The sequence below is a fragment of the Phoca vitulina genome, unplaced genomic scaffold, assembly GCF_004348235.1.
Source record: "Phoca vitulina isolate PV1807 unplaced genomic scaffold, GSC_HSeal_1.0 scaffold45, whole genome shotgun sequence".
In the NCBI taxonomy this organism is placed as follows: domain Eukaryota; kingdom Metazoa; phylum Chordata; class Mammalia; order Carnivora; family Phocidae; genus Phoca; species Phoca vitulina.
In genome coordinates, this window is record NW_022589748.1 from 10,680,103 (window position 1) to 10,699,591 (window position 19,489).

Here is a 19,489-nt window from a genome sequence, read left to right on the forward strand (position 1 = left end):
CTCAGTTGCCATCTTTGCAGTAGGCTAGGATCTCCTCCCACCCGTGTCCCCCAGACACCAAGATGTGACTCAAAAGAAGATATTTATTGGGGAAGAGACATAGAGGAGAGGGTGAGGGCCTCTGGGCTTTCAGAAGACCCGAGCAGCTCCTCCGCGGTTGTCCAGGTAGCGCCTCAGGATTGTAGGGTAATCAGTTATGACGCCGGTGGCCCCCAGGCCGTAGGCTGCTTCAAAATCCGACTCTTCGTTGAGGCACCAAAAGATCACCTGAGTGGGGACGGAGGGGCTCATAGTTTCACACAATTTACCTGGGACTGCCCCTTGCATCTCGATGGTGGGAGCTCTCCTCCCCTGTGGAGACCTCCCAGCAGTGGGATGCTGGGGCGGATCGTCAGGAATTTTGCGAGCTGGTTATTAAACACAGCCATTATGAAATACTAAATTATATAAACTTGTAATTCAGTAAATGATCTTAAAAACAACGGTAATAAATACTCAAAACTCTTTCTGTTCCTCATTATTTTACTACCTGTTACTATTACCCACGCTCTGGAGGTTAGTCACATCTGTTGAATGTGTCAGGTGGAAATACTACCCAAACTCTGTGCTCAATGACTTCGAGTTAGCTGCCTGAAATCGGACAAGGTGAGAGTACATACACCAGGGAAATCATCTGCTGCTCAGACCCAAGCCCCTTTTGCTCTCCTCTGCAAAGCTGGCTGAGGAGCATCTCCCAGCCTGCCCGAGTCTGCTGCTTCTCTGGGTCTTCCCTGTTGCTGGAGCCTCTCTTGTGGGCATGGCGGTGGGGAGAGATGGTATTGGTACCCTGGGCAAGTCACCGGACCTCCCGGTTTCTTAATGTGACAAATGGGAATGATGGTCCAAAGCTGAGTGGTGGTGAAGACCCTCGGAGTCGGGGGGCTAATCTGAAGGAGGCGTGTCATCCGCGTGCCTCACTCACCCCCACGTCCAGGCCGTGGAGTCCCAGCCTGTCCGCTAACTCCTCCACCCATCCCCCTGCTTGCCCCCTACGCCCGACACCTGGCAGTGACAGCACATGGTGGCCAGAGTGACCCTTAATGAGGTCACCCAACTGGATCAGGCCTCTCCCCTGCTTCAGAACCTCGAAAGCTTCCCTTCCTCTAGGCTGAAGTCCGGGCTCCTTGCTGACACTCACAGGCTGCCTGCCTCAGCCTCCGCTGCCTTCTCCAGTGCCAGCCCCCCCAGCCACTTCCTCCACACTGCAGCCTGCTGGAACCCCGCTCAGTGCCTCCGCTCAGGGCCTGCCCTGGCCTCTGGCTCCTCCCGGCCCTCCCACACGCTGAGCCTCCTGCCGGAGATGCTCTCCCTTTCCTCTCCTCACTTCTTCCAGAAGGCCTCCTCTGACCCTGCAGACCACGGCGCTGTTTCCTTTCTGTCCACTGGGTGCCCCGTGATTGTCTGCCTCACTTCCTGCCTCTGCCCCTGATTTGATAGTAAGCTCCCTGGTACCGCGGGGCCTGCAACGCAGTGTGTTCTCAACAAAGCTCTGCGAACTAAATGACCTGGTCAAAGTGGGTGTCCAGGGGAGGGCCGGGGAGTAGACTGGGCTGGTTTTTCCCTCCGCTGGTCCTTCCCCAGCCTCGTTAACCCTCTCATCAGGAAATAAGTAGGTTCAATACATCATCATCATAACGGCTAGGACTCATCAAACCGTTAGGAAGTACTAGTCAAATATACCATTACCCCCACTTCACAGATCGAGAGACTGAGACTCTCAGGTGATCTGCCAGGTGACCCGGTTAGCTGGTGGCAGAGCTGTGACCGGGACGCTGTGCTAGGCCCGCACTGCGAACCACCACTTGCTGAGGGGGTGGCGGTCAAGCCTCACCTGCACTCCTCGCTGTTCCAGGTGTTGGATCAGACTCTTCCTCATGATTAACCTGGTGCGGAGGGGGTTGGCAGAGGCCATGATGAGAGGGGAGGAAGCAGGGCAGTGGGAAGTCTCCATGGGGACACGCCACCCAGCAATCTTGCCCGCTCACCATTTAGAAACCACAGCTGCCAGCTTGTTCAGCCCAGAGCAGGAAAATGGGAAGTAGGTCCTGCAGAGAGGTGGTGGCATGGTCAGTCCCCTGCGTCTCACTCTGTCGCAGGGGTGGGGTGGTAGTGACTCCTGATCAGTGTCATCCTGGCCCCTCTAGAAGAATCTTTGCAGTTGCCCAGATGAACAAGTCCCCTGTCTTTCCGTGAGAGTCTACTCCCACATCCGTGCCTCCATACTCGGAGTGGGGCCCCCCCCCGCCATTTTACAGAAGAGGAAACTCAGTTTGGGAGAGCCGAAGTGACCTGCCCAAGGTGTCACAGCACATCTGTGGTGGGGCCAGGGCCGAGATCAGAACCCAGCTTGATTGTCAAGCTGGACGCACAATCTGAAGGTCCCGTGGTTGGGCCCGACCGGCCTCCTGCGGCCGGACAAGGCTCAACGGGTCTGCTACTTGCCCTGATTGGCCCACTTCAGGGATGGCTTTGGAGGCCCTTTATAATGTCCCAGCGCAGGCTCTGGAGTCAGACCCAGGCAAACTTGGGCCTGCACTTCTAGCTGTGTGGCCTGGGGCAAATTCCAGGGCCTCTCTGAGCCTCAGATTCTCCATGGGTACTGTGGGGGTCACGATTCCTGTAACTTCTGGGTTGCTGCAAGGTAAAGCCCTAATCAACTAAAGGATGTGAAGACACTTTGCAAACCCTGTATAAAAAGTTATGTACAGGGGCGCCTGGGTGGCTCAGACGGTTAGGCGTCTGCCTTCGGCTCAGGTCATGATCCTGGGGTCCTGGGATCGAGCCACGCATCGGGCTCCCTGCTCAGCGGGGAGTCTGCTTCTCCCTCTCCCTCTGCCTGCCACTCCCCCTGCTTGTACTCACTCTCTCTCTAATTAAAAAAAAGAAAAAGTTATGTATGCAAAGTTCTGTAGTCTAATGATATCTTTGTAGCAAGGGATTGTGGGGGCTGGCTGGGAGCCTCCCTCGGGACAACAGGGGGGGAGAAGAAAGCGCTGGAGCTGCCACAGAGTTCTCAGAAAGCGAAGGGAGGGGCCGGGCTTAAGAGCTGGCGAAGTATCCAGATTCCTGATACTTTACCCAGCTGTTACTTTGTTAATCCTGGTCTCCCAGCAGGAGAAAGCTTGCTTTTCCTTTTGAGAATCAGAGAATGATACTATAATTGATTAATATTTGTCTCCCAGCCAGACTGTGAACTCACGGGGGCCTTACCCCACCCACATCTTATTTACTAGTGTAACTGCACCTGGAACAGAGTAGTCACTCAATAAATGTTTGTTGGATGAATGGATGAATAAATGAATAAAATGAATACTTTGTCCTAAAACTCATCCACCTCAACACACATCTGCATAGAGTTTCAAGGGGTTTGTGGCCCCCCCATGGTATTCATGAATGCTCGCTGAGAACCAGTGTCTTCAGAGGACCCTGGGGGTTGTCCTTGAGGATGGCCAGGGAGCTGGGGACCCTGCATCATGGGGCTTGAGGTGGGGTGGGGTCTTTATCTGAGGACAGAAGCATCTGGGGGACTGGGGGAGGATGCAGAAGGGAAACAGGGACGCTGTGAGTACCTATTGATGGTGGTGGGCAGGAAGCAGATGAAAAACCTCTCGGGGATGTGGACGAAGGGCAGCAACCCCACATAATAGAGCAGCACCAACCACAATCCTCGGCTTATCGTGAAGGCGAACGGCATCTCGGGGTTCTGGGAGGCAAGGGGAAGTGAGAAGGGGGTCAGTCTGCTTCTGGGAAAGCAGAGAGGAGCCTCAGGCTGCAGGGGGAATAGTGCTGGACATAGAGGAAGCGCTACCACCGCAGGATCAGAGCTGTGATCTTGGCCCAGTGTTTAGGCCTAACTGCACCCCCTTCCCCGCCGCCCAGTTCCCACCAGCACGCCTTTGCTCACACTTTCCCCGGTTCCCATCAGCACACCTTTGCTCACACTTTCCCCAGCACCTCTCCTCTCCAAATCCTCCCCTTTGAGACCCTGCTCGGGGCCAGTTCCTCCACGACCCCCCAGACCTGTCCAGCCTCGGCCCCTAGAGCCTCCAGCTCCTGGGAGGAGGGGCCGCTGGACCAGGGAAGGCACCCGGACTCACGGCAGCCCTGCACTTCTTCATGATTGAGCTCTTCTCTGAGGCCCAGATGGTGATTTCATTGCGGTCAAAGTGCCTCACCAGGCCTGCTACCTGGAGGAGGAGGAGGGGGAGGAGATGAAGGGGGGCGTCAGGCCTCTCTCCAGCCCCAGGCCCCCGGCCACCCCTGCCCGTAGTCCCACCTTGTTAATGAGCTCTTCGTTTACTGATTTGACCTCCACACTCACGGGCATCCGAGGGAACCTCCGGAACACGTCCTCCAGGCTCACCATGCGCCGGTCTGTCCCGTGTGCAAAGTGGCCTGGGTGGGTTGTGCAAGAGGGATCAGAGGGGTATGGATGGGGTGGGGTGGGAACCCAGCGGGGGGAGGGGGGAACAGAGTCCCAGAGGAGAAGAGAGGGCAGGAGGCTGAGGCCATGACCCCACTCGGTGAGGTCACGCTCTCACCTGGTGAGAAGTAAACCTCCAGCTCCTCTTTGCAGAGGGGCAGCTCCTGGGGAGAAAGGGGGCACGTCACCAGGAGGCACGCGTGGAGGCACGGTGGCTCTCTGGGTACGGTGGGGGGCCCAGGGCAAGGCCCACCTCAAAGTCCAGGCTGCTCACGTCCCTGTTCACGCCTGACAGGCGAGACAGGTTCTCGTCGTGGGACACCACCACCACGCCATCCCGGGTCAGCCGGCAGTCGAGCTCCAGGAAGTCGGATCGCTGGGCCACGGAGCTATGGGAGTGAAGGTCAGTGCGGGGTCGGGGGGGGGGGGGGGGAAAGGGGCAGGCCAGACCACAGGGCGGGGGGGGGGTTGAGGGGGGCGTGGGGCAGAATTCACGGTAGGATGTGCAGGCTCTGCGTTGCACACCTCCAGGAGGCCCCAGGCACTCGAACTAGGAAGGGAGTGGCACCCCCTGGTGTCACCCAGTGCACCACTGGAACGACCTCAAGCGGCCAGCCTGGGGTGGCAGGTGCACGCACTCACTTCTCCATGGCCTCCATGGTGTGTTCCAGCCGCTCCCCGGATCCTGTGCGGGGCAGCTGGGTGGGTCCCAGGGGCCTGGCCTCCCCCTTCGCTCCTCACCCCCTGCCTCTTCTTCCCCCTTCCACATCCCGCCCTGCCACCCTGCTCTCCTCCTCCCTCGGGCTCTGCCCTCGAACGGCCTGCCGCCTGGACCTCTCCTGCTGCCGTCCGCCCTGGTACCTTGCGCCCCGACTCCACCCTCCGTAGCCGCCATCACCATCCTCCCTTTCGGGCGCCCAGCTCACCTGCCCGGTGCGCCCCCAGGCGCGGCAGGAAGGCTGGCGCCCAGGGCGTGTGCAGCAGGCGAGGCCGGCGCAGGAAGAAGACGGAGAGCATGACATAGCTGCCCAGGGCGGGCAGGGCATAATACAGCACGGGGCTCATGGCCACGCTGCCTCTCCGGGGCTCCTGCTGCGTGAGCCCCGACGTTCCTGAGGGACTGTGCGGCCTCTGCTGACGGCCTGGCCGGTGTAGGCTGGTTCTGCCACTGGTCGCCACCACACCCCTGGGACCTGCTGAGCCTGCTCCTGGCCTGGGGCCAGGCTGCAGGGCTCAGCTGGGGATGGGGGAGAGGCAGGAGGAGAGGCTTCCGGCAGCCCTGGCTCTCCCACCTCTGCACCCTTCCCAGACCCCAGCACCCCTGCTCCCCTTGGCCACACTGCGGGAAACAAGCCTGCCACCACCCCCGGGTCGGCTACAACCTCCCCTTCCTCCCGCAGGTGCTTGTGGCTGGGGTATACAACACGCCACCCTGAGCCATTTCCAGAGAATCCGGGGGTGTGGAGGATGCCCCTGAGTCACCCCCGAATCACCCCCAGCCAGTTCGACGGGAAGCCATTAGGGAGGGGAGAGGACAGTGACTAAGGGGAAAATTGACCCCACTGTGTCCAGGAGTCTGGCGCTCCTGACAATCCCATCTTCAGCCTTGGCCAGCTGGGGAGCCAGAGGTCACCAGGACTGGGTAAAGCCACACAGCTGGGAAGTGGCTGGGCGGGATGCATCGGTCCTCAAAGCCACGGTTAGGGTGGGGGCGTCGGCGGACACAGACAGAGGCAGGGCCATCATATACACATCTCTATATTTATATATTAGATACAGGCACAGGGTGGGCGGGGGCACCAGGCTCTCCTCGTGCCCCCCACTCCACTTCTGTTCACCCACATACAGAGGCAGCAGGGGTGTTAGACGTGGCAGCTTTGGGGGAGGGGGCTTAGGCCTGGGCCCTGCTCCTCAGGGGTACTAGCCCTTGGGCCTTAGGAAAATTCCTTTCAGGGAAAATGGGGTGGGGTTTTAATGGGTCAGGGCTTGCCCCGAGTCCCTACTCAGGATCCCGCATCCCCCCACTGCCCTTCAGTAGGTCCCAGGGCAGCCAGGGCCCTTCCATTCCAGAACTACCAGAGACTGGGATAGCTGGGGTAGACGAAGGCAAGCAGCAGAGGGCAATTTGCTTTGGGGCCACCCAAGCCCCTCGGGTCCTGGGAGGGGAGGCGGGGCGGAGGGAGCCTTGGCCTGCTGGATCAGGAGGCCAGAGCGAAGCCGGGGAGGGTGGCCAGGCGCGCCCTCTGCCCTGCCGGGGGCCGCCGGGGGGGTTCTGGGCGGGGCGCAGTGTCCATTTCCTAACAGTCCGGCAGGGGAGGGGCAGGCAGGAGGCAGGGCCTAAACAAAAGGGCAGGCGGAAAGGCACCATTAGCACCCACCAGAGGACCTGCCAGAGCCCTGACCTCCATCTCCCTCATCTCATCCTCACGGCTGCCGGGGATGGGCCTTGTCCTCCCTAACTGTACGTGTGGGGAGCCCCAGTGCCTATCTCAGGGTCCAGCTGGAGGGCGGAATGAGTTAATGCACATGAAGCCCTAAGAACAGTGCTTAGGGCTCTGTGTTTGCTCTCGTCCTCAGGGCTCTCCCCGGGAAACTGAGGCACAGAGAGCTGAGGGGTCTTGCACAATGTCGCACGGCTCTTACTAAGTGTCAGGGCTGGAGCTGGAGCGCAGGTGTGTCTGCCTTCCTTCCGTTGGGCTGCAGCTGGCCGGGAGGACGGAAAAGAGACTCAAGGAAGGACAGCTGTGCGGGCGGGTGTGAACCACTGACCCGGGCACCGGGTGGGAGGGGACTTGGCATCTGGGTCAGGCTGGGGACTGCTGGCTCCTCCCAAAGCAATTACTGCCCCACCTGCCTCTCTGCCCACATCGGGGAACCAAAACCTGGCTCTGGTCCTCAGATCAGGGAGAGGGGCCCTCAGGGCCCTCTGGCCACGGGGACCGGAGGGTGCAGGGGTGCAGGGTGTTGCCAGGTGGGAGACCTTCAGGGCTGGGGGAGAGGAAGCGGATGTGAAGGACTGGTGGCCCACAGGTCCATGGCCTGGGCAGGCTCCAGCCTTTCTGTTGCCACCATGCAGCTGCCTCGTGGGCGTGAACAGGCCTGTGATTGTATGGAGGTGTGCTAGGCACACTGGTATCGGGGTGAATCTGTGTGTAGGCAGTGGGGAGCACTCACCAGGCCCCAAGGAACAGAGGTGTCTGTCCAGATTAGGGGGCCTCCAGTGCCCCAGGCTGGAAGCGGGCTGTCTCCTGGAAGATGAGCTCCTTCAGCCGTTCCTTGGGTAGATCATCCAGCTCCATGTCGAAGGTGAAAGGCTCCTCAGCCACTGGCTGGGGTGGCAAAGAAATCAGGCTCAGGCCAGGTACAAGGGACACCTACCCGTCACCTACCCGCCAGCCCCGCTGCTGGTGGCTGGCCCACCTCATCTGTTGGGTCGTAGTACTGCTCCAAGTAGGGGTGAGCCAGTGCTTCTTCCACTGTGATCCGTTTGTTGGGGTTAAAGGTCAACATCCGGTCTAGCAGGTCAAGGGCTAGGTAAGGGCAGGAGTAAGGGGTCAAAGAGAAGGCTGGAGGAGCTCCCAGAAGCATCGCTTTGCTTCTCGTGCCCAGGGTCCTGTCTATTCAGGCAGCTGCTTGGCTCATGTACCCTCCTCTGCACCGAGTTTTTATCCGGTATCGGCCCCCATGTCTCTCTCACCTTTGGAGTCTGACTTGGGAAAAAGCTTGGCCCAGGCCACCTTGGTCTTGGAGGGCAGAGACTGCAGGTAGTTTCGGGCCTTCATATTGATGATACAATTCAAGTCCTCCTGGGATGGAGAGCCCAGGATACCTGTGGGTAAGGCAGGTGCCTTGGTGAGAGTTCTCCTCTCCCTTCTGGGAACAGAAGGAACCCAAAACAAGAGTCCCCACCAATGAGCTCCAAGCCCTGACAGTTATCTACCAGCCAATACTATGGTGATGACGGGCAAGGGATCTAGATGTGGGCAGCCACAGGTTCAAATCCTGATGTGAGCACTTCCCAAGTGTGGGGTGTAGCCTTGGCTTCTCCCATCTCTCGAGTGGAGACTGTGTCTATATCTCATTGAAATACCATGAGACGCTGCAGGGACTCCACACATGGTGGTACCCTGGCTATAAAGAAACCTCACCTCCCACTAGTCTCCCTCCCACTTAGCTGGCCAGGCCCCCTCACCCAGAATGTGGTTGAGCTGGTCCAGGTAGTGCTTGCCAGGGAAGATGGGCCGGTTGGAGAGCATCTCAGCCAGAATGCAGCCCACAGACCAGATGTCGATGGACTTGGTGTAGCCCTGGGGAGGCGGAGAAAGCAGTGGGCTCCTGGGCCAGCCCCAACAGGGCCCTGCCGTCTGGGCCAAACCACGACTCCAATCTAGACTGGATACCAGCAGGGAGGGAGAGGGCAGAGGCCTGGAGGACCTAATGCTCAGCCTCCTCCCAGAGCCTAAAAACCGGAGTCATGTGACAAGGCCTGGAGGCAGACGTCCTGGATCATGGGGGTCATGCCTGGCTCAGAGGTGGCTCCAGGGCTTTCTGGGACTTGGCCCCTTCCCTTCAGGGGTGGGTGGCCCCCCTACCTTAGAGTTAAGCATGATTTCTGGAGCCCGGTACCAGCGTGTGGCCACATATTCTGTCAGGAAGCCAGTGTGGTCATGCTCAGGATCGGCAATGCGGGCCAGGCCAAAATCGCAGATCTGGAAGCCAACCCAGGCCGCTAAGCTCGCTGCTCCAGGCCCAATGCCCGAGCAGTCATATCGCCATGCCACTGCCCACACTGTTCCCTTTGCTTGTGAGGTTCTCCTCAAGGGGGCTACTGGTCACCTAGAAGCCCCAGACCCGTGGGAGGAGGGGATGGGCACCCAATCCTCTGACCTTAAGGTCGCAGGTGGTGTTGATGAGCAGGTTAGAGGGCTTTAAATCCCGGTGGAGCACGTTGGCTGAGTGGATATACTTGAGGCCCCGCAAGATCTGGTAGAGGAAGTAGCAAACATGGTCGTTGCTCAGCTGCTGGCTTTTCAGCAACTTGTAGAGGTCTGTCTCCATCAGGTCCTGCACGATGTAGCTGAGGATGGCACCGGAGACCCCCCGGGCGGGGGCGGCAGGGGGCACTTGGTTAAGAAGAACAGGCTGTGGTGGCCGGGCTTCCCGTCCCCTTCCAGCCAGTGCCCCTAAGACTCAGAACATCTGCCAACCCAGCTCATGAGCTGCACAAGGCCCAGACTCAGCAGGCAGGCTCAGGGCCTCTGCTGCATCTCAGCAGGCGGCCCTGAACAGAAGTACTTCAATTCTGTGGCCTCAGTTTCCCTACTGGGAAAGCAGGGATAATAAACTGCAGGAGGCAAGAGAGCTTCCCAGTGAAGAGCAATAGCTCTGGGGTTTAGTCTGCTGGTGTCTGAACCCCCTCCCCCACTCCACTGCTCATTGGCCTTATGACCTCAACCCGTCTGCACCTCCATTTCCTCCTGTGCAAAGTAGGGGAAAGAGTGGTTCTGTAGAGAGTAGTTACGAAGATTCAGTGAGATGACCCGCGTAAATCAGCCAGCCCAGCCCAGAGCTTGGCACGTTGTAAGTGCTCAGCAAACATGAATACTGTTGCTATTATAAATGCCTGAGCCACATGGCTGCTGAGAGGGTTAAATGAGATAGTGCGAACACCATCTGGTGTGCAATAAATGTTTGCTTAAAAATAAATGCCTGCCTTATGGGAATGGTTTGGGCAAGACAAATGAGGAGACGCTCCCAACAGCACGCTCCTCCTCAAAGAGTGCTTGGCCATAGATCAGAAGATAGAGTAAATGTCCTTTTGTATTTTAAGAGAAAACAAATATTAAACATACGTTAAGTAAGTAAGTAAGTAAATAAATAAATAAATAAATGCCATTTGGTGGGTCTCTGAAAGAATAAGTCAGGACTGTCTTTTAGGAATCAGCCTCAAAAGGGCCTTCTGAAGACATCTGGACCAATCCTGCTGTTTTACAGGTGAGGAGGCCCACCCAGCAAGACGCAGTGACTTGCTTAAGGTCACACGGCGAGCTGGGGGCGAGTGTGGAGATTTCCTGCCCACAGCTTGTGGTGGGGGCTGCAGACAGTGCAGCACAAATCCCCACGTCTGGGTGGAGAACTGGGACTGCCTGGGGGAGGGTGGGGTGGGGAGAGGTGATGGGTGCTATAAGCCACTACCCACAGGGCCTGGCAGGAAGTGGACGGCAAGCTCGGGAAGCAATGCGGGGTGCCGGGGTAGGGGGAAGAGGGCAACAAAAGCAAGGCTGTCCCTCCCTGGGCAAAGTGCAAGTCCACAGGTGACTGGGGTGAGGCTCTGAGCAGGAAGTGCCAGAGAAGGGACATCTGGGGGAGGGTAGGAGGAGGTAGCAAGAGCCGCGTCTGATTTTAGGCTTTCTGAGCCTCAGTCTCCTCATCTTTGAAACGGAGCTGGGGAGACCCATCTCCTACAGCAGCTGGGAGGGAGAATAAGAAAGGCCAAAGCGCCCCGCCTCGGGCACCCTGCTGGGCGGGAAGCCTGCTTCTCCCTCTCCCATTCCCCCTGCTTGTGTTCCCTCTCTTGCTGTGTCTCTCTGTCAAATAAATAAATAAAATCTTTAAAAAAAAAAAAGGAAATGCCAAAGCACTTGGCATGCACTGCACCTCACTCATAGTAGGCCCTCAAAAATGGGCAGTTTTCTTCCTCTCTGCCTTCCTGCCAGTCTGGGGACCCAGAGAGGAAAGAATCATCATCTGTTAAACAAGAACTGACTGTGGGCAGAGGCTGGGTCATGTCACAGAACTGCAGATGTCAAAAGACAAAGCTCCCATAGAGCCCAACCCTCCCCCACCCCCCCAATGAGGCACAGCACGGAGAACAGACTCGCCCAAGGCCACACAGCCTGGCTGCAGCAGGCCAGGATTCACCTCAGGCCTCCCAGCCTTCTTACACCCTGTGGTCTCTTTTCTGCTGGAAAGTTTCATTTACTGGGTTTGTTTTGGAGTGTGGCAGGGAAGAAGGAAACAGAAAGCAAGCCAGCGTTCTCCCAGCCCAGCTCTGAGGCCGGGCCTGGCCAGCCATCTGGCCAAGGTGAAGGATACACATCCCTCATGGCTTCCAGGGTGGGTGCCCGCAGAATGTCCCGAATGCCAATGACGTTCTCATGGCGGAAGCGCAGCAAGATCTGGATCTCGCGCAGTGTGCGCTGGCAGTAGGTCTGATGCTCGAAGGGGCTGATTTTCTTGATGGCCACGCGAATCTTGCGCACGTGGTCGTAAGCTGAGCTGAGAGGGCCAGAGAGGTATTTGTTGGTGTGGCCTTACAGAGGGGGAGTCCAGGCCTGGTGGCCCCACCCAGGCCTGAGCAGGGAGGGGAGAGAGCAGGAGAGGACTCTGGCCAAGTCATAAACAATGCTGGTTCCTTCCTGCTGTGAAGGCCTGGGATCTCCAGGGAGAAAGCTGGGGACCGGCCAGGCAGCCCTTCAGTGACTTCACAAACAGAGGAAGAGACTGACCGCTCACTGACTTCCCCTCTCCTCAACCCTGTCCATTCTAGTTGCCCTGACCTCTCATCCTCCCCTCTCCAGGATGGGCTCCCTCAACCCAAGACAGGTCCAAGGAGTGGGCGGTGAGTGGAGGCCGGGCAGTGAGGCAGATACATTGAGGAGGGAGTCAGGAGGGACGGGAAAGAAGGGATGAGGAGGGCACTGGTGTTAGGGCGAGGCACCTGGGCAGGAGAGCTGCTCCCAGATGAACAAAGGCCCAGAGCACACAGTGGGGATGAGAGAGCTCACAGACCCCTCCTCAAAGTTGCAAGGACACACTCCCGGACCCCTCGTGGCTCACTGGGCCCCTGGCCCCAGGCCCAAAGCCCTGCCCCACCCTGTCCAGCCCTGAGCTCTGCTCTTCTCTCCCAAACTCCTTGGCAGGCCTCGCTGGGAAAATCCAAGGCATCCTCTCCCCAGAGGAGGGTCCTTCACTCGGTCCTCACTAAGGATATCACCTCCCTAAGAATACTTAGTGTCTCCGCCTCATCCCGTGTCCCTAGGGTCCCCAAGGGCCCCACAGCTCCCCCGCATACACTCAGATGTCCCTCCCCTCATTACGGAATGGTCGCTTCTAGGGCCTCCAAGCCCCCTCCCCTTAGAACGTACGAGGAGGCGCCGCTCCCCGAGAAAGCACCCCAAGGCCCCCTCCGTGGGACGCCCCCCTGCCTCGTGAAGCCCCCGCCTCCTCAGGACACTGGGAGTCTCCCCGGCCCAGAAGGCACTCATCGTCCCTCCCGGACCCCCACCCCCACGAGCCCCCTCCCCCGGAACGCCCCCTCACCTGACCATGCCGTACGCGCCCTCGCCGATGTAATGCAGCTCCGTGTAGCGGGGGCCCACGTCGAACGGCTGCCCCTTCACTACCTCCACCTCCCCCGAGACCCCCGGGCCGACCCCATCAGCTCCCCGGGGCTCCCCGCCCCCGCCCCCCTGAGCCGCCGCCGCCGCCATCTCCACTCCTCCCCTCCGGCCCGCCCGCCCGCCTCCCCCCGGCGGCCCCGCCCGAGGCCCCGCCCCTTCCCGCCCGCCCCGCCACCAGCGGAGCGGTGCGCGCCAGGCCCCGCCCCCGCGCGCCCCCGCGCGCCCCCGCGCCCCGCCACGTGACCTGCGCCCGCGCGCGCCCGGTTCACGCTCTGCTGCTGCCGCCGTGGTCCCCGGCCCCCGCCCGCTCCGTTTGCTCCAGGCAGCCTAGGGGCTCCTGGGGCGATCGGGAGACGGTCCACACCCTCCCGTCGAATGCAGAGCAGCCGGCGGGGCCGCCCGGTGACCTTCCCCAGAGCCACCCAGCAAGTGTGTGCGGGAGCTGGAACCGGGACAGAGTCGCTTGGCCTCCCCAGCCCCCAGCTCTGCTGCAGCCCGAGTTGTGGCCCGGGGCTCGAGATGGAACCCCAAGGGAACCCTCACCAGCCCTCTGGCGTGTGGCCTCCCTGAGCCAGGCCCGGCCCGATGATAAAGCGGTCCCATCCGTATTTCCCAGTAGCGTGGGAGATGGCTTCTTCACAGATGTGGCCTGCCTTTCACAGATGAGGCCACTGAATGAAGCCTGAGCCGGGGCTGGTGACTTAGAGCTGGAGAACCCACAGGTGCAGACTCCCAGCCTAATGGCTTTCTGACAGAGACCTGCAAGACTGGGCTAGGGACTTGGCCTCTGCCAGCAACCCTACAGTGCCCGAAGTGAGGACAGGTAACCTCAGCCCACTTTCCGTGGAACTGCAGCAGAAAGGCCGGGAAGCTGCCTGCAGTGTTGATTAGGTTTGGCTAAAATACACTATCAGGCTTTTCTCAAAAACAGCAAAATAGGTAATGTTTTTGTCGTCGCGGACTTGGCAAAACTGGAATCCTGGCAAGATCATCATCTTTTGATTGGGTACTAGACTTTGTAGTTTACACCATACTTGGACCAGCTGAGTTTCTTCCCTAGGACAACCCCACATTATAGGTGTCATCTGATTTTCTTAGCAGGATGAGCAGGGGCCACATCTGTCTTACTGTATCTTCCCCCCCACCCCACCCCCACCCCACCCCTCGGGGCCTGGCACTCAGACATTCAAAGATTTTTGACTGGATGAATCAAATTTTACAGACGGGGAATCTGAGTTGGGGAGTTGAGACTCAAAATGGTATCTTCTGACACAGAGGCAGAGGCTCTTTTTAATTCCATTCAATCTCCCAGAATCATAGACTGTTAACACCGAGGAAAGGGCCCTCAGAGGCCATCCAGTCCATCCCCCTCACTTCACAGAGAAGTTGTGAGCTGGAAGCTTCACAAAACACATCTCCTAGGCTTCAGTAAGTAATCACGTTGTTGGTTTTTTGTTGTTTTGTTTTGTTTTTTAAATCCCTTAGAAGCTGGGAGTAGATCCTTATATGCATTACAGACCAGGAGACCAAATGGAACAGTAATTATGATTCTGAAATTGCTCATAATTAGATCTACAGTCAGGCACTCTAATTTAGATTAATGAGACCAAGTTGCTGGTTCCCAATAGCCTACAAGTCAGTGAAGGTTTAAAAAGATGCTAATTAGATAAATGTTTCGGGTTTTTTGTTTTGTTTTCATTTTGTTTTTAGTTATTCATTTGATAGGCTATTGAGTAGCACTGTGTGCAAAGCTCTGAGCTAGGCACTGTGGCTGATGAAAGACTACTATATGGTTGTGAATTAGTGGTTAAGGGCAAGAACTCTCTGGATTTCCTGGGTTAGAATCCCATCTTTACCACGTACTCGCTCTGTTACCCTGGACAGATTACCCTCTGGTCTCTCTACCCATGGAGTTTCTAATCTATTGAAGAGAAAAGGTGCACATACATAAATCAAGATAATACAAGATAGATGGATGTCATATGTGGTGTGTGAGCTCAGGGCTGGTGAGATCACTCTTTTTTAGAGAAGCGAGGAGGGAGTTAAGGAGGAGATAGCATTTGCATGATGGAAAAAGAAGTAGGGTTTGGGAAGGTCAGCATAGAGGGAAGGTATCAAGAAGGAGGAGCAGCGTGAGTCCCTGGCATGGAGGCAGAGCCTGATTTGTCCAGTATAAAGGATTAAAGGGAGTTCAGGCTGGAGAGGCAGCTTGGGGCTTTGATTCAGGCAGGGAGTTTGCAAGTTACACAGTAAGCAGTAAAAGCCTTTGAGGGACTTTCGCCAGATCATTTTGCAACTGTGGGAGAATATAATGACTCAGAGAAAGCACCATGGAGTTCAGCATGGAGCCGGCTTTTCTGAGCAGACCGGGTTCCCTGGCAAAGGAAAGGCCGGTGCATCAGGAGTGGTGGCTGCCCCATCAAGCTGCTGCTGTCTGTTTCAGAGGAGTGTGACTCAGACCCCCCTCTAGTGGCTGAGGCTGGTACTTCCTTGGGATTTTTTAGTCTATTTCAGAGACTGATACTCAACTAATAAAAGCTGAACAGCTATTCTGCACCAGGTACTTTTATGTACTTTGTCTTCCGTCATCCTCACAGCAGCCATATGGAGTAAATACTATGAACGTTTAACAGAAAAAAAAACCCAGAAGCTTACTGAACTACTGAGTTGGAAGGAGCTGTCGGAATCATTTTCTCCATCGGACAGTACATTTCCTCACAGCTCACTGCACTGTTAAGAGTTTTTCTAACAGCTGCCACTGGCTTAGTTCTAGCCTCTGGATCTACCCAGACTAAGGCTTAACCCAGTTCTTATCTTTGATGTCAAGGTCACAAGAGAGGCCAGTGGGTAGTTTGCCCAGGGTAACAAGTGAGTAACATCTGAAGAGCACAAGTCAGCATTCCCATTTCAACCACCTCAACCTGTCAGCACAACCTGAGAAGGCAGCAAATGGGTAGGAACAAGGGTCAGAACGCATTTATAATTTATGGGGTGCCTGGGTGGCTCAGTCGGTTAAGCGTCTGCCTTCGGCTCAGGTCATGATCCCGGGGTCCTGGGATCGAGCCCTGCATTGGGCTCCCTACTTAGTGGGGAGTCTGCTTCTCCCTCTGCCCCTCCCCCTGCTTGTACTCTCTCTCTCTTAAAAATAAAATCTTTTAAAAAATAATTTATGAAGATTTAAGAACTGACCATTTTTTTAAACCCAAAAAACCTCTGATACAGTTTTTGTTTTGCTTTGTTTTCATCACTTCTTCCTATCTTAGAGATGAGCTCTACCCAAACATCTCTCCTCTGGCATAACCATTCTGCAGATGACCCCTTCTCTGAAATATTTTATTTATTTTTTTAAAGATTTTATTTATTTATTTGAGAGAGAGAGAAGGAGAGACAGCGAGAGAGTACAAGTGGGGAGGAGAGGGACAAGTGGGCTCCCTGCAGAGCAAGGAGCCCGATGCAGGGCTCGGTCCCAGGACCTTGGGATCATGACCTGAGCCGAAGGCAGACGCTTAACCGACTGAGCCACCCAGGTGCCCCTATTTTATTTCATTTCATTTTATTTTACTTTATTTTATTTTATTTATTTGAGAGAGAGAACCTGTGCTCAAGGGGGTGGGGGAGTAGGCTAGATCTCACAACCCTGAGATCATGACCCTGAGATCGTGACCTGAGCCAAAACCAAGAGTTGGGCACTCAACCGACTGAGCCACCCGGGTGTGGTCAGCACTGCCTGCCCGGCTGGACTCCTTTCTCTACAGCGTCACCCTTGGTTATGTCGTACCCCAGTGGTAACAACTGTTTCCTTTATGTAAATCTCTGCCCTTAGTTATTGCCTTTCTCCTTGGTTCCACTTGCAAGGTTTCAGTGTTTTCTGGACAACTTCACCTGGAGGCTCGCAGATGCTTTCACATCCAGTGAAATTTGTCCTTTTTACTTCAAACCTGTTTGTCTTCCAGGCTCCACTTGCTGCACTTCTGCCACCAGTCTCAGCGTCGGACCCTGTCATGCCTCGTTTGTCTAGCCAACTCCTTGCCATTTTATTTTATTTTATTTTATTTTTATTTTTTATTTTTTTAAAAAGATTTTATTTATTTGTCAGAGAGAGAGAGAGCACAAGCAGAGGGAGTGGGAGAGGGAGAAGCAGGCTTCCCGCAGAGCAGGGAGCCCGATGCGGGGCTCGATCCCAGGACCCTGGGATCATGACCTGAGCCGAAGGCAGACGCTTAACTGACTGAGCCACCCAGGTGTCCCACTCCTTGCCATTTTATTGTCATCATAGTTCCTGAGGCCATCATTGCTACCACGGCTCAAACCCTAATTGCATATTTTTATTTTTTTTCCTTTTTAACTTTTTTAGGTAATTTCATAATCGATGATAAGTTACCAAAAAGCTCCAAAAATATTTCAAAGAATTTCTGGATACCCCTTCATCAACATTCCCTAAATGTTAATGTTTTGAATAAACAGTGCAATTATTAAAATCAAGACATTAGCATCAGTAGAGTTCACCTATAGATTTTTTTTTTTTTTTTCCAAATTTTGCCAATTGTCCCACGAATCTGGTTCAGGATCCAATTCAGGATCACATGTTGTGTTCAGTTGTTATGATTCCTTCATCTCCTTTAATCTGGAAAATTTCCTTAGTCTTTTTTTCTTTTTTTTTTGGGGGGGTCTTTCATGACCTTGACACTTTGGAAGACTACAAGCCAGTTATTTTATAGACTGTCTCTCAGTTTGGGTTTGTCTTATGTTTCCTTGTGATTCCTCATTTCACTTGGCCTTCACCATTGTGTTGTCCCATATACCGTTGTACTGACGAGTCTCCTTTCTTCAGCCCTTATGAGGTTTGTATTAAGCAGGAATCTTTCAGTAGCAAGAGGTCAAAGCCCCAGCTCAAACCGACTTAAACAAGAGGGGAAATTCATTGGCTTCCTGAAAAGTTTAGAGGTAGATTTTAAGGTGCAGTTGGCTCCAGGGACTCAATAGCATTAGGATTTTGGTCCCAGCCCTAAGCTCTGCCTTCTTCTGAACTGGTTCCATTTTCAGCTGGTTCCTCTCATGGTATCAAGAGTACCAGCAGTTCCAGATTTATGTCTGATTTTTTTCCCCAGTAACTCCAGGAGAGGGAAAAGCTTACCTCTGTCTGTCTCTGTGTCCTTGTCACTAAAACCCCAGATTTGACTCCCATGGGTTCTGGTTTTGTTTGGAGCCTCTATGAATCCCTAAACCCATCAATGTGGAATTGGGGGTTTAGTCATCTCTACCTGTGTGACATGAACTAGACAGGGAAAGGGATGGTTTCCCACGGAAAATCAGGGTGCTAGCCCCAAAAAAGCACTGACCAGGCAAAACAGCAGTGTCCATTACAATGTTTCTGATTAGAAATTCATTCATTCATTCATTTATGTATTTATTTATTTTAAATTTAAATTCAATGTAGTATACCTTGGCTAATTAGAAATTCTTTTTTTTTTTTTAAGACTTTATTTATTTGAGAGAGAGGCACAGCGAGAGAGGGAACACAAGCAGGGGGAGAGGGAGAGGGAGAAGCAGGCTTCCCGCCGAGCAGGGAGCCCGATGCGGGGCCCGATCCCAGGACCCTGGGATCATGACCTGAGCCGAAGGCAGACGCTTAACGACTGAGCCACCCAGGCGCCCCTGATTAGAAATTCTTAATTCCTCCCATTAACTACCAAATAAAGTCCAAATGCCTTGACCAACTTCCAAGGTTCTACTCAGTTTGATCCCAATCTATCTTTTTGGACTCATTTTCTAGCTGAACCTTTTGCTCTAGCCAAACTGGACTGGGACCTGGCCTGCGTACCGTACACATTCCTGCTTCGGCACCTCTGCTCACTCTCTTTCCGCTCTATGGATGCTCCTTCCTTGACATGGGTTTTTCAGTAAAAGGAATTCTTTCCCGTTCCAGAATTAGCTCAAATACTACCCTCTTATGAGGTGTTTCCTGGTATCCGCCACTTGCATACTTCTCATGTCTTTGAGCAGATGTCAGATTTGTCTTATATTTATTTATGTCCTCGTCCTGCCCTCCCTACTAAGTCATAAACCGTCCTGAAGCCCACGCAGCTGGCGTCTTCACTTTTAAATCCTCTCCAGTGTCGTGGCGCCTGGGTGGCTCAGTCGTTAAGCGTCTGCCCTCGGCTCAGGTCATGATCCCAGGGTCCTGGGATCGAGCCCCACATCGGGCTCCCTGCTCAGTGGGAAGCCTGTTTCTCCCTCTCCCTCTCCCACTCCCCCTGCTTGTGTTCCCTCTCTCACTGTGTCCCTCTGTCAAATAAATAAATAAAATCTTAAAAAAAAAAATCCTCTTCAGTGTCAAGTAGTGTTTTGCTCTCAATCGATATTTGTTGAAATGAGGGACCTGAACGGTGTCCATAGCCTTCATCAGCTGGGATAGCGCCTTTCTAGATGAGCTCAGGGTTGACTGTGTTCCCGTTAAAATGCAGCATCCGAAATAGAATGCCGTTTTCTATATGCAGCTTAACCAGTGGGAGTGCAGTGGGAGTATTGCCTCCCTTGTATTGGGCCAATATTTTATTTTCTTCCACACAGAGCCTTTCCCTGAACCCCCAGTCTGAAATATCAGCTCTTCATAGGCCTCCCTCGC

General features: G+C 55.1%; 2 protein-coding genes across 2 annotated transcripts; both read right to left on the reverse strand.

Moving 5' to 3' along the window:
- Positions 1-63: 63 nt before the first annotated feature.
- Positions 64-6,097, reverse strand: GDPD3 (glycerophosphodiester phosphodiesterase domain containing 3). The gene is made up of 10 exons (XM_032431128.1): positions 5,389-6,097; positions 5,105-5,147; positions 4,716-4,851; positions 4,581-4,626; positions 4,316-4,434; positions 4,137-4,226; positions 3,609-3,742; positions 2,025-2,084; positions 1,871-1,922; positions 64-267 (listed from the first exon to the last, which is right to left on the reverse strand). Exons 1-10 carry the CDS (start codon positions 5,525-5,527, stop codon positions 130-132), a joined length of 957 nt encoding a protein of 318 aa, XP_032287019.1. The 5' UTR covers positions 5,528-6,097; the 3' UTR covers positions 64-129.
- Positions 6,098-6,211: 114 nt separating this feature from the next.
- On the reverse strand, positions 6,212-12,962 carry MAPK3 (mitogen-activated protein kinase 3). Its single transcript, XM_032431127.1, has 9 exons — positions 12,785-12,962; positions 11,558-11,740; positions 9,350-9,539; positions 9,055-9,171; positions 8,655-8,769; positions 8,160-8,291; positions 7,883-7,992; positions 7,637-7,791; positions 6,212-6,799 (listed from the first exon to the last, which is right to left on the reverse strand). The coding sequence occupies exons 1-8, from the start codon at positions 12,952-12,954 to the stop codon at positions 7,669-7,671; spliced, it is 1,140 nt and encodes a 379-aa protein (XP_032287018.1). The 5' UTR covers positions 12,955-12,962; the 3' UTR covers positions 6,212-6,799; positions 7,637-7,668.
- Between the last annotated feature and the right edge of the window lie 6,527 nt (positions 12,963-19,489).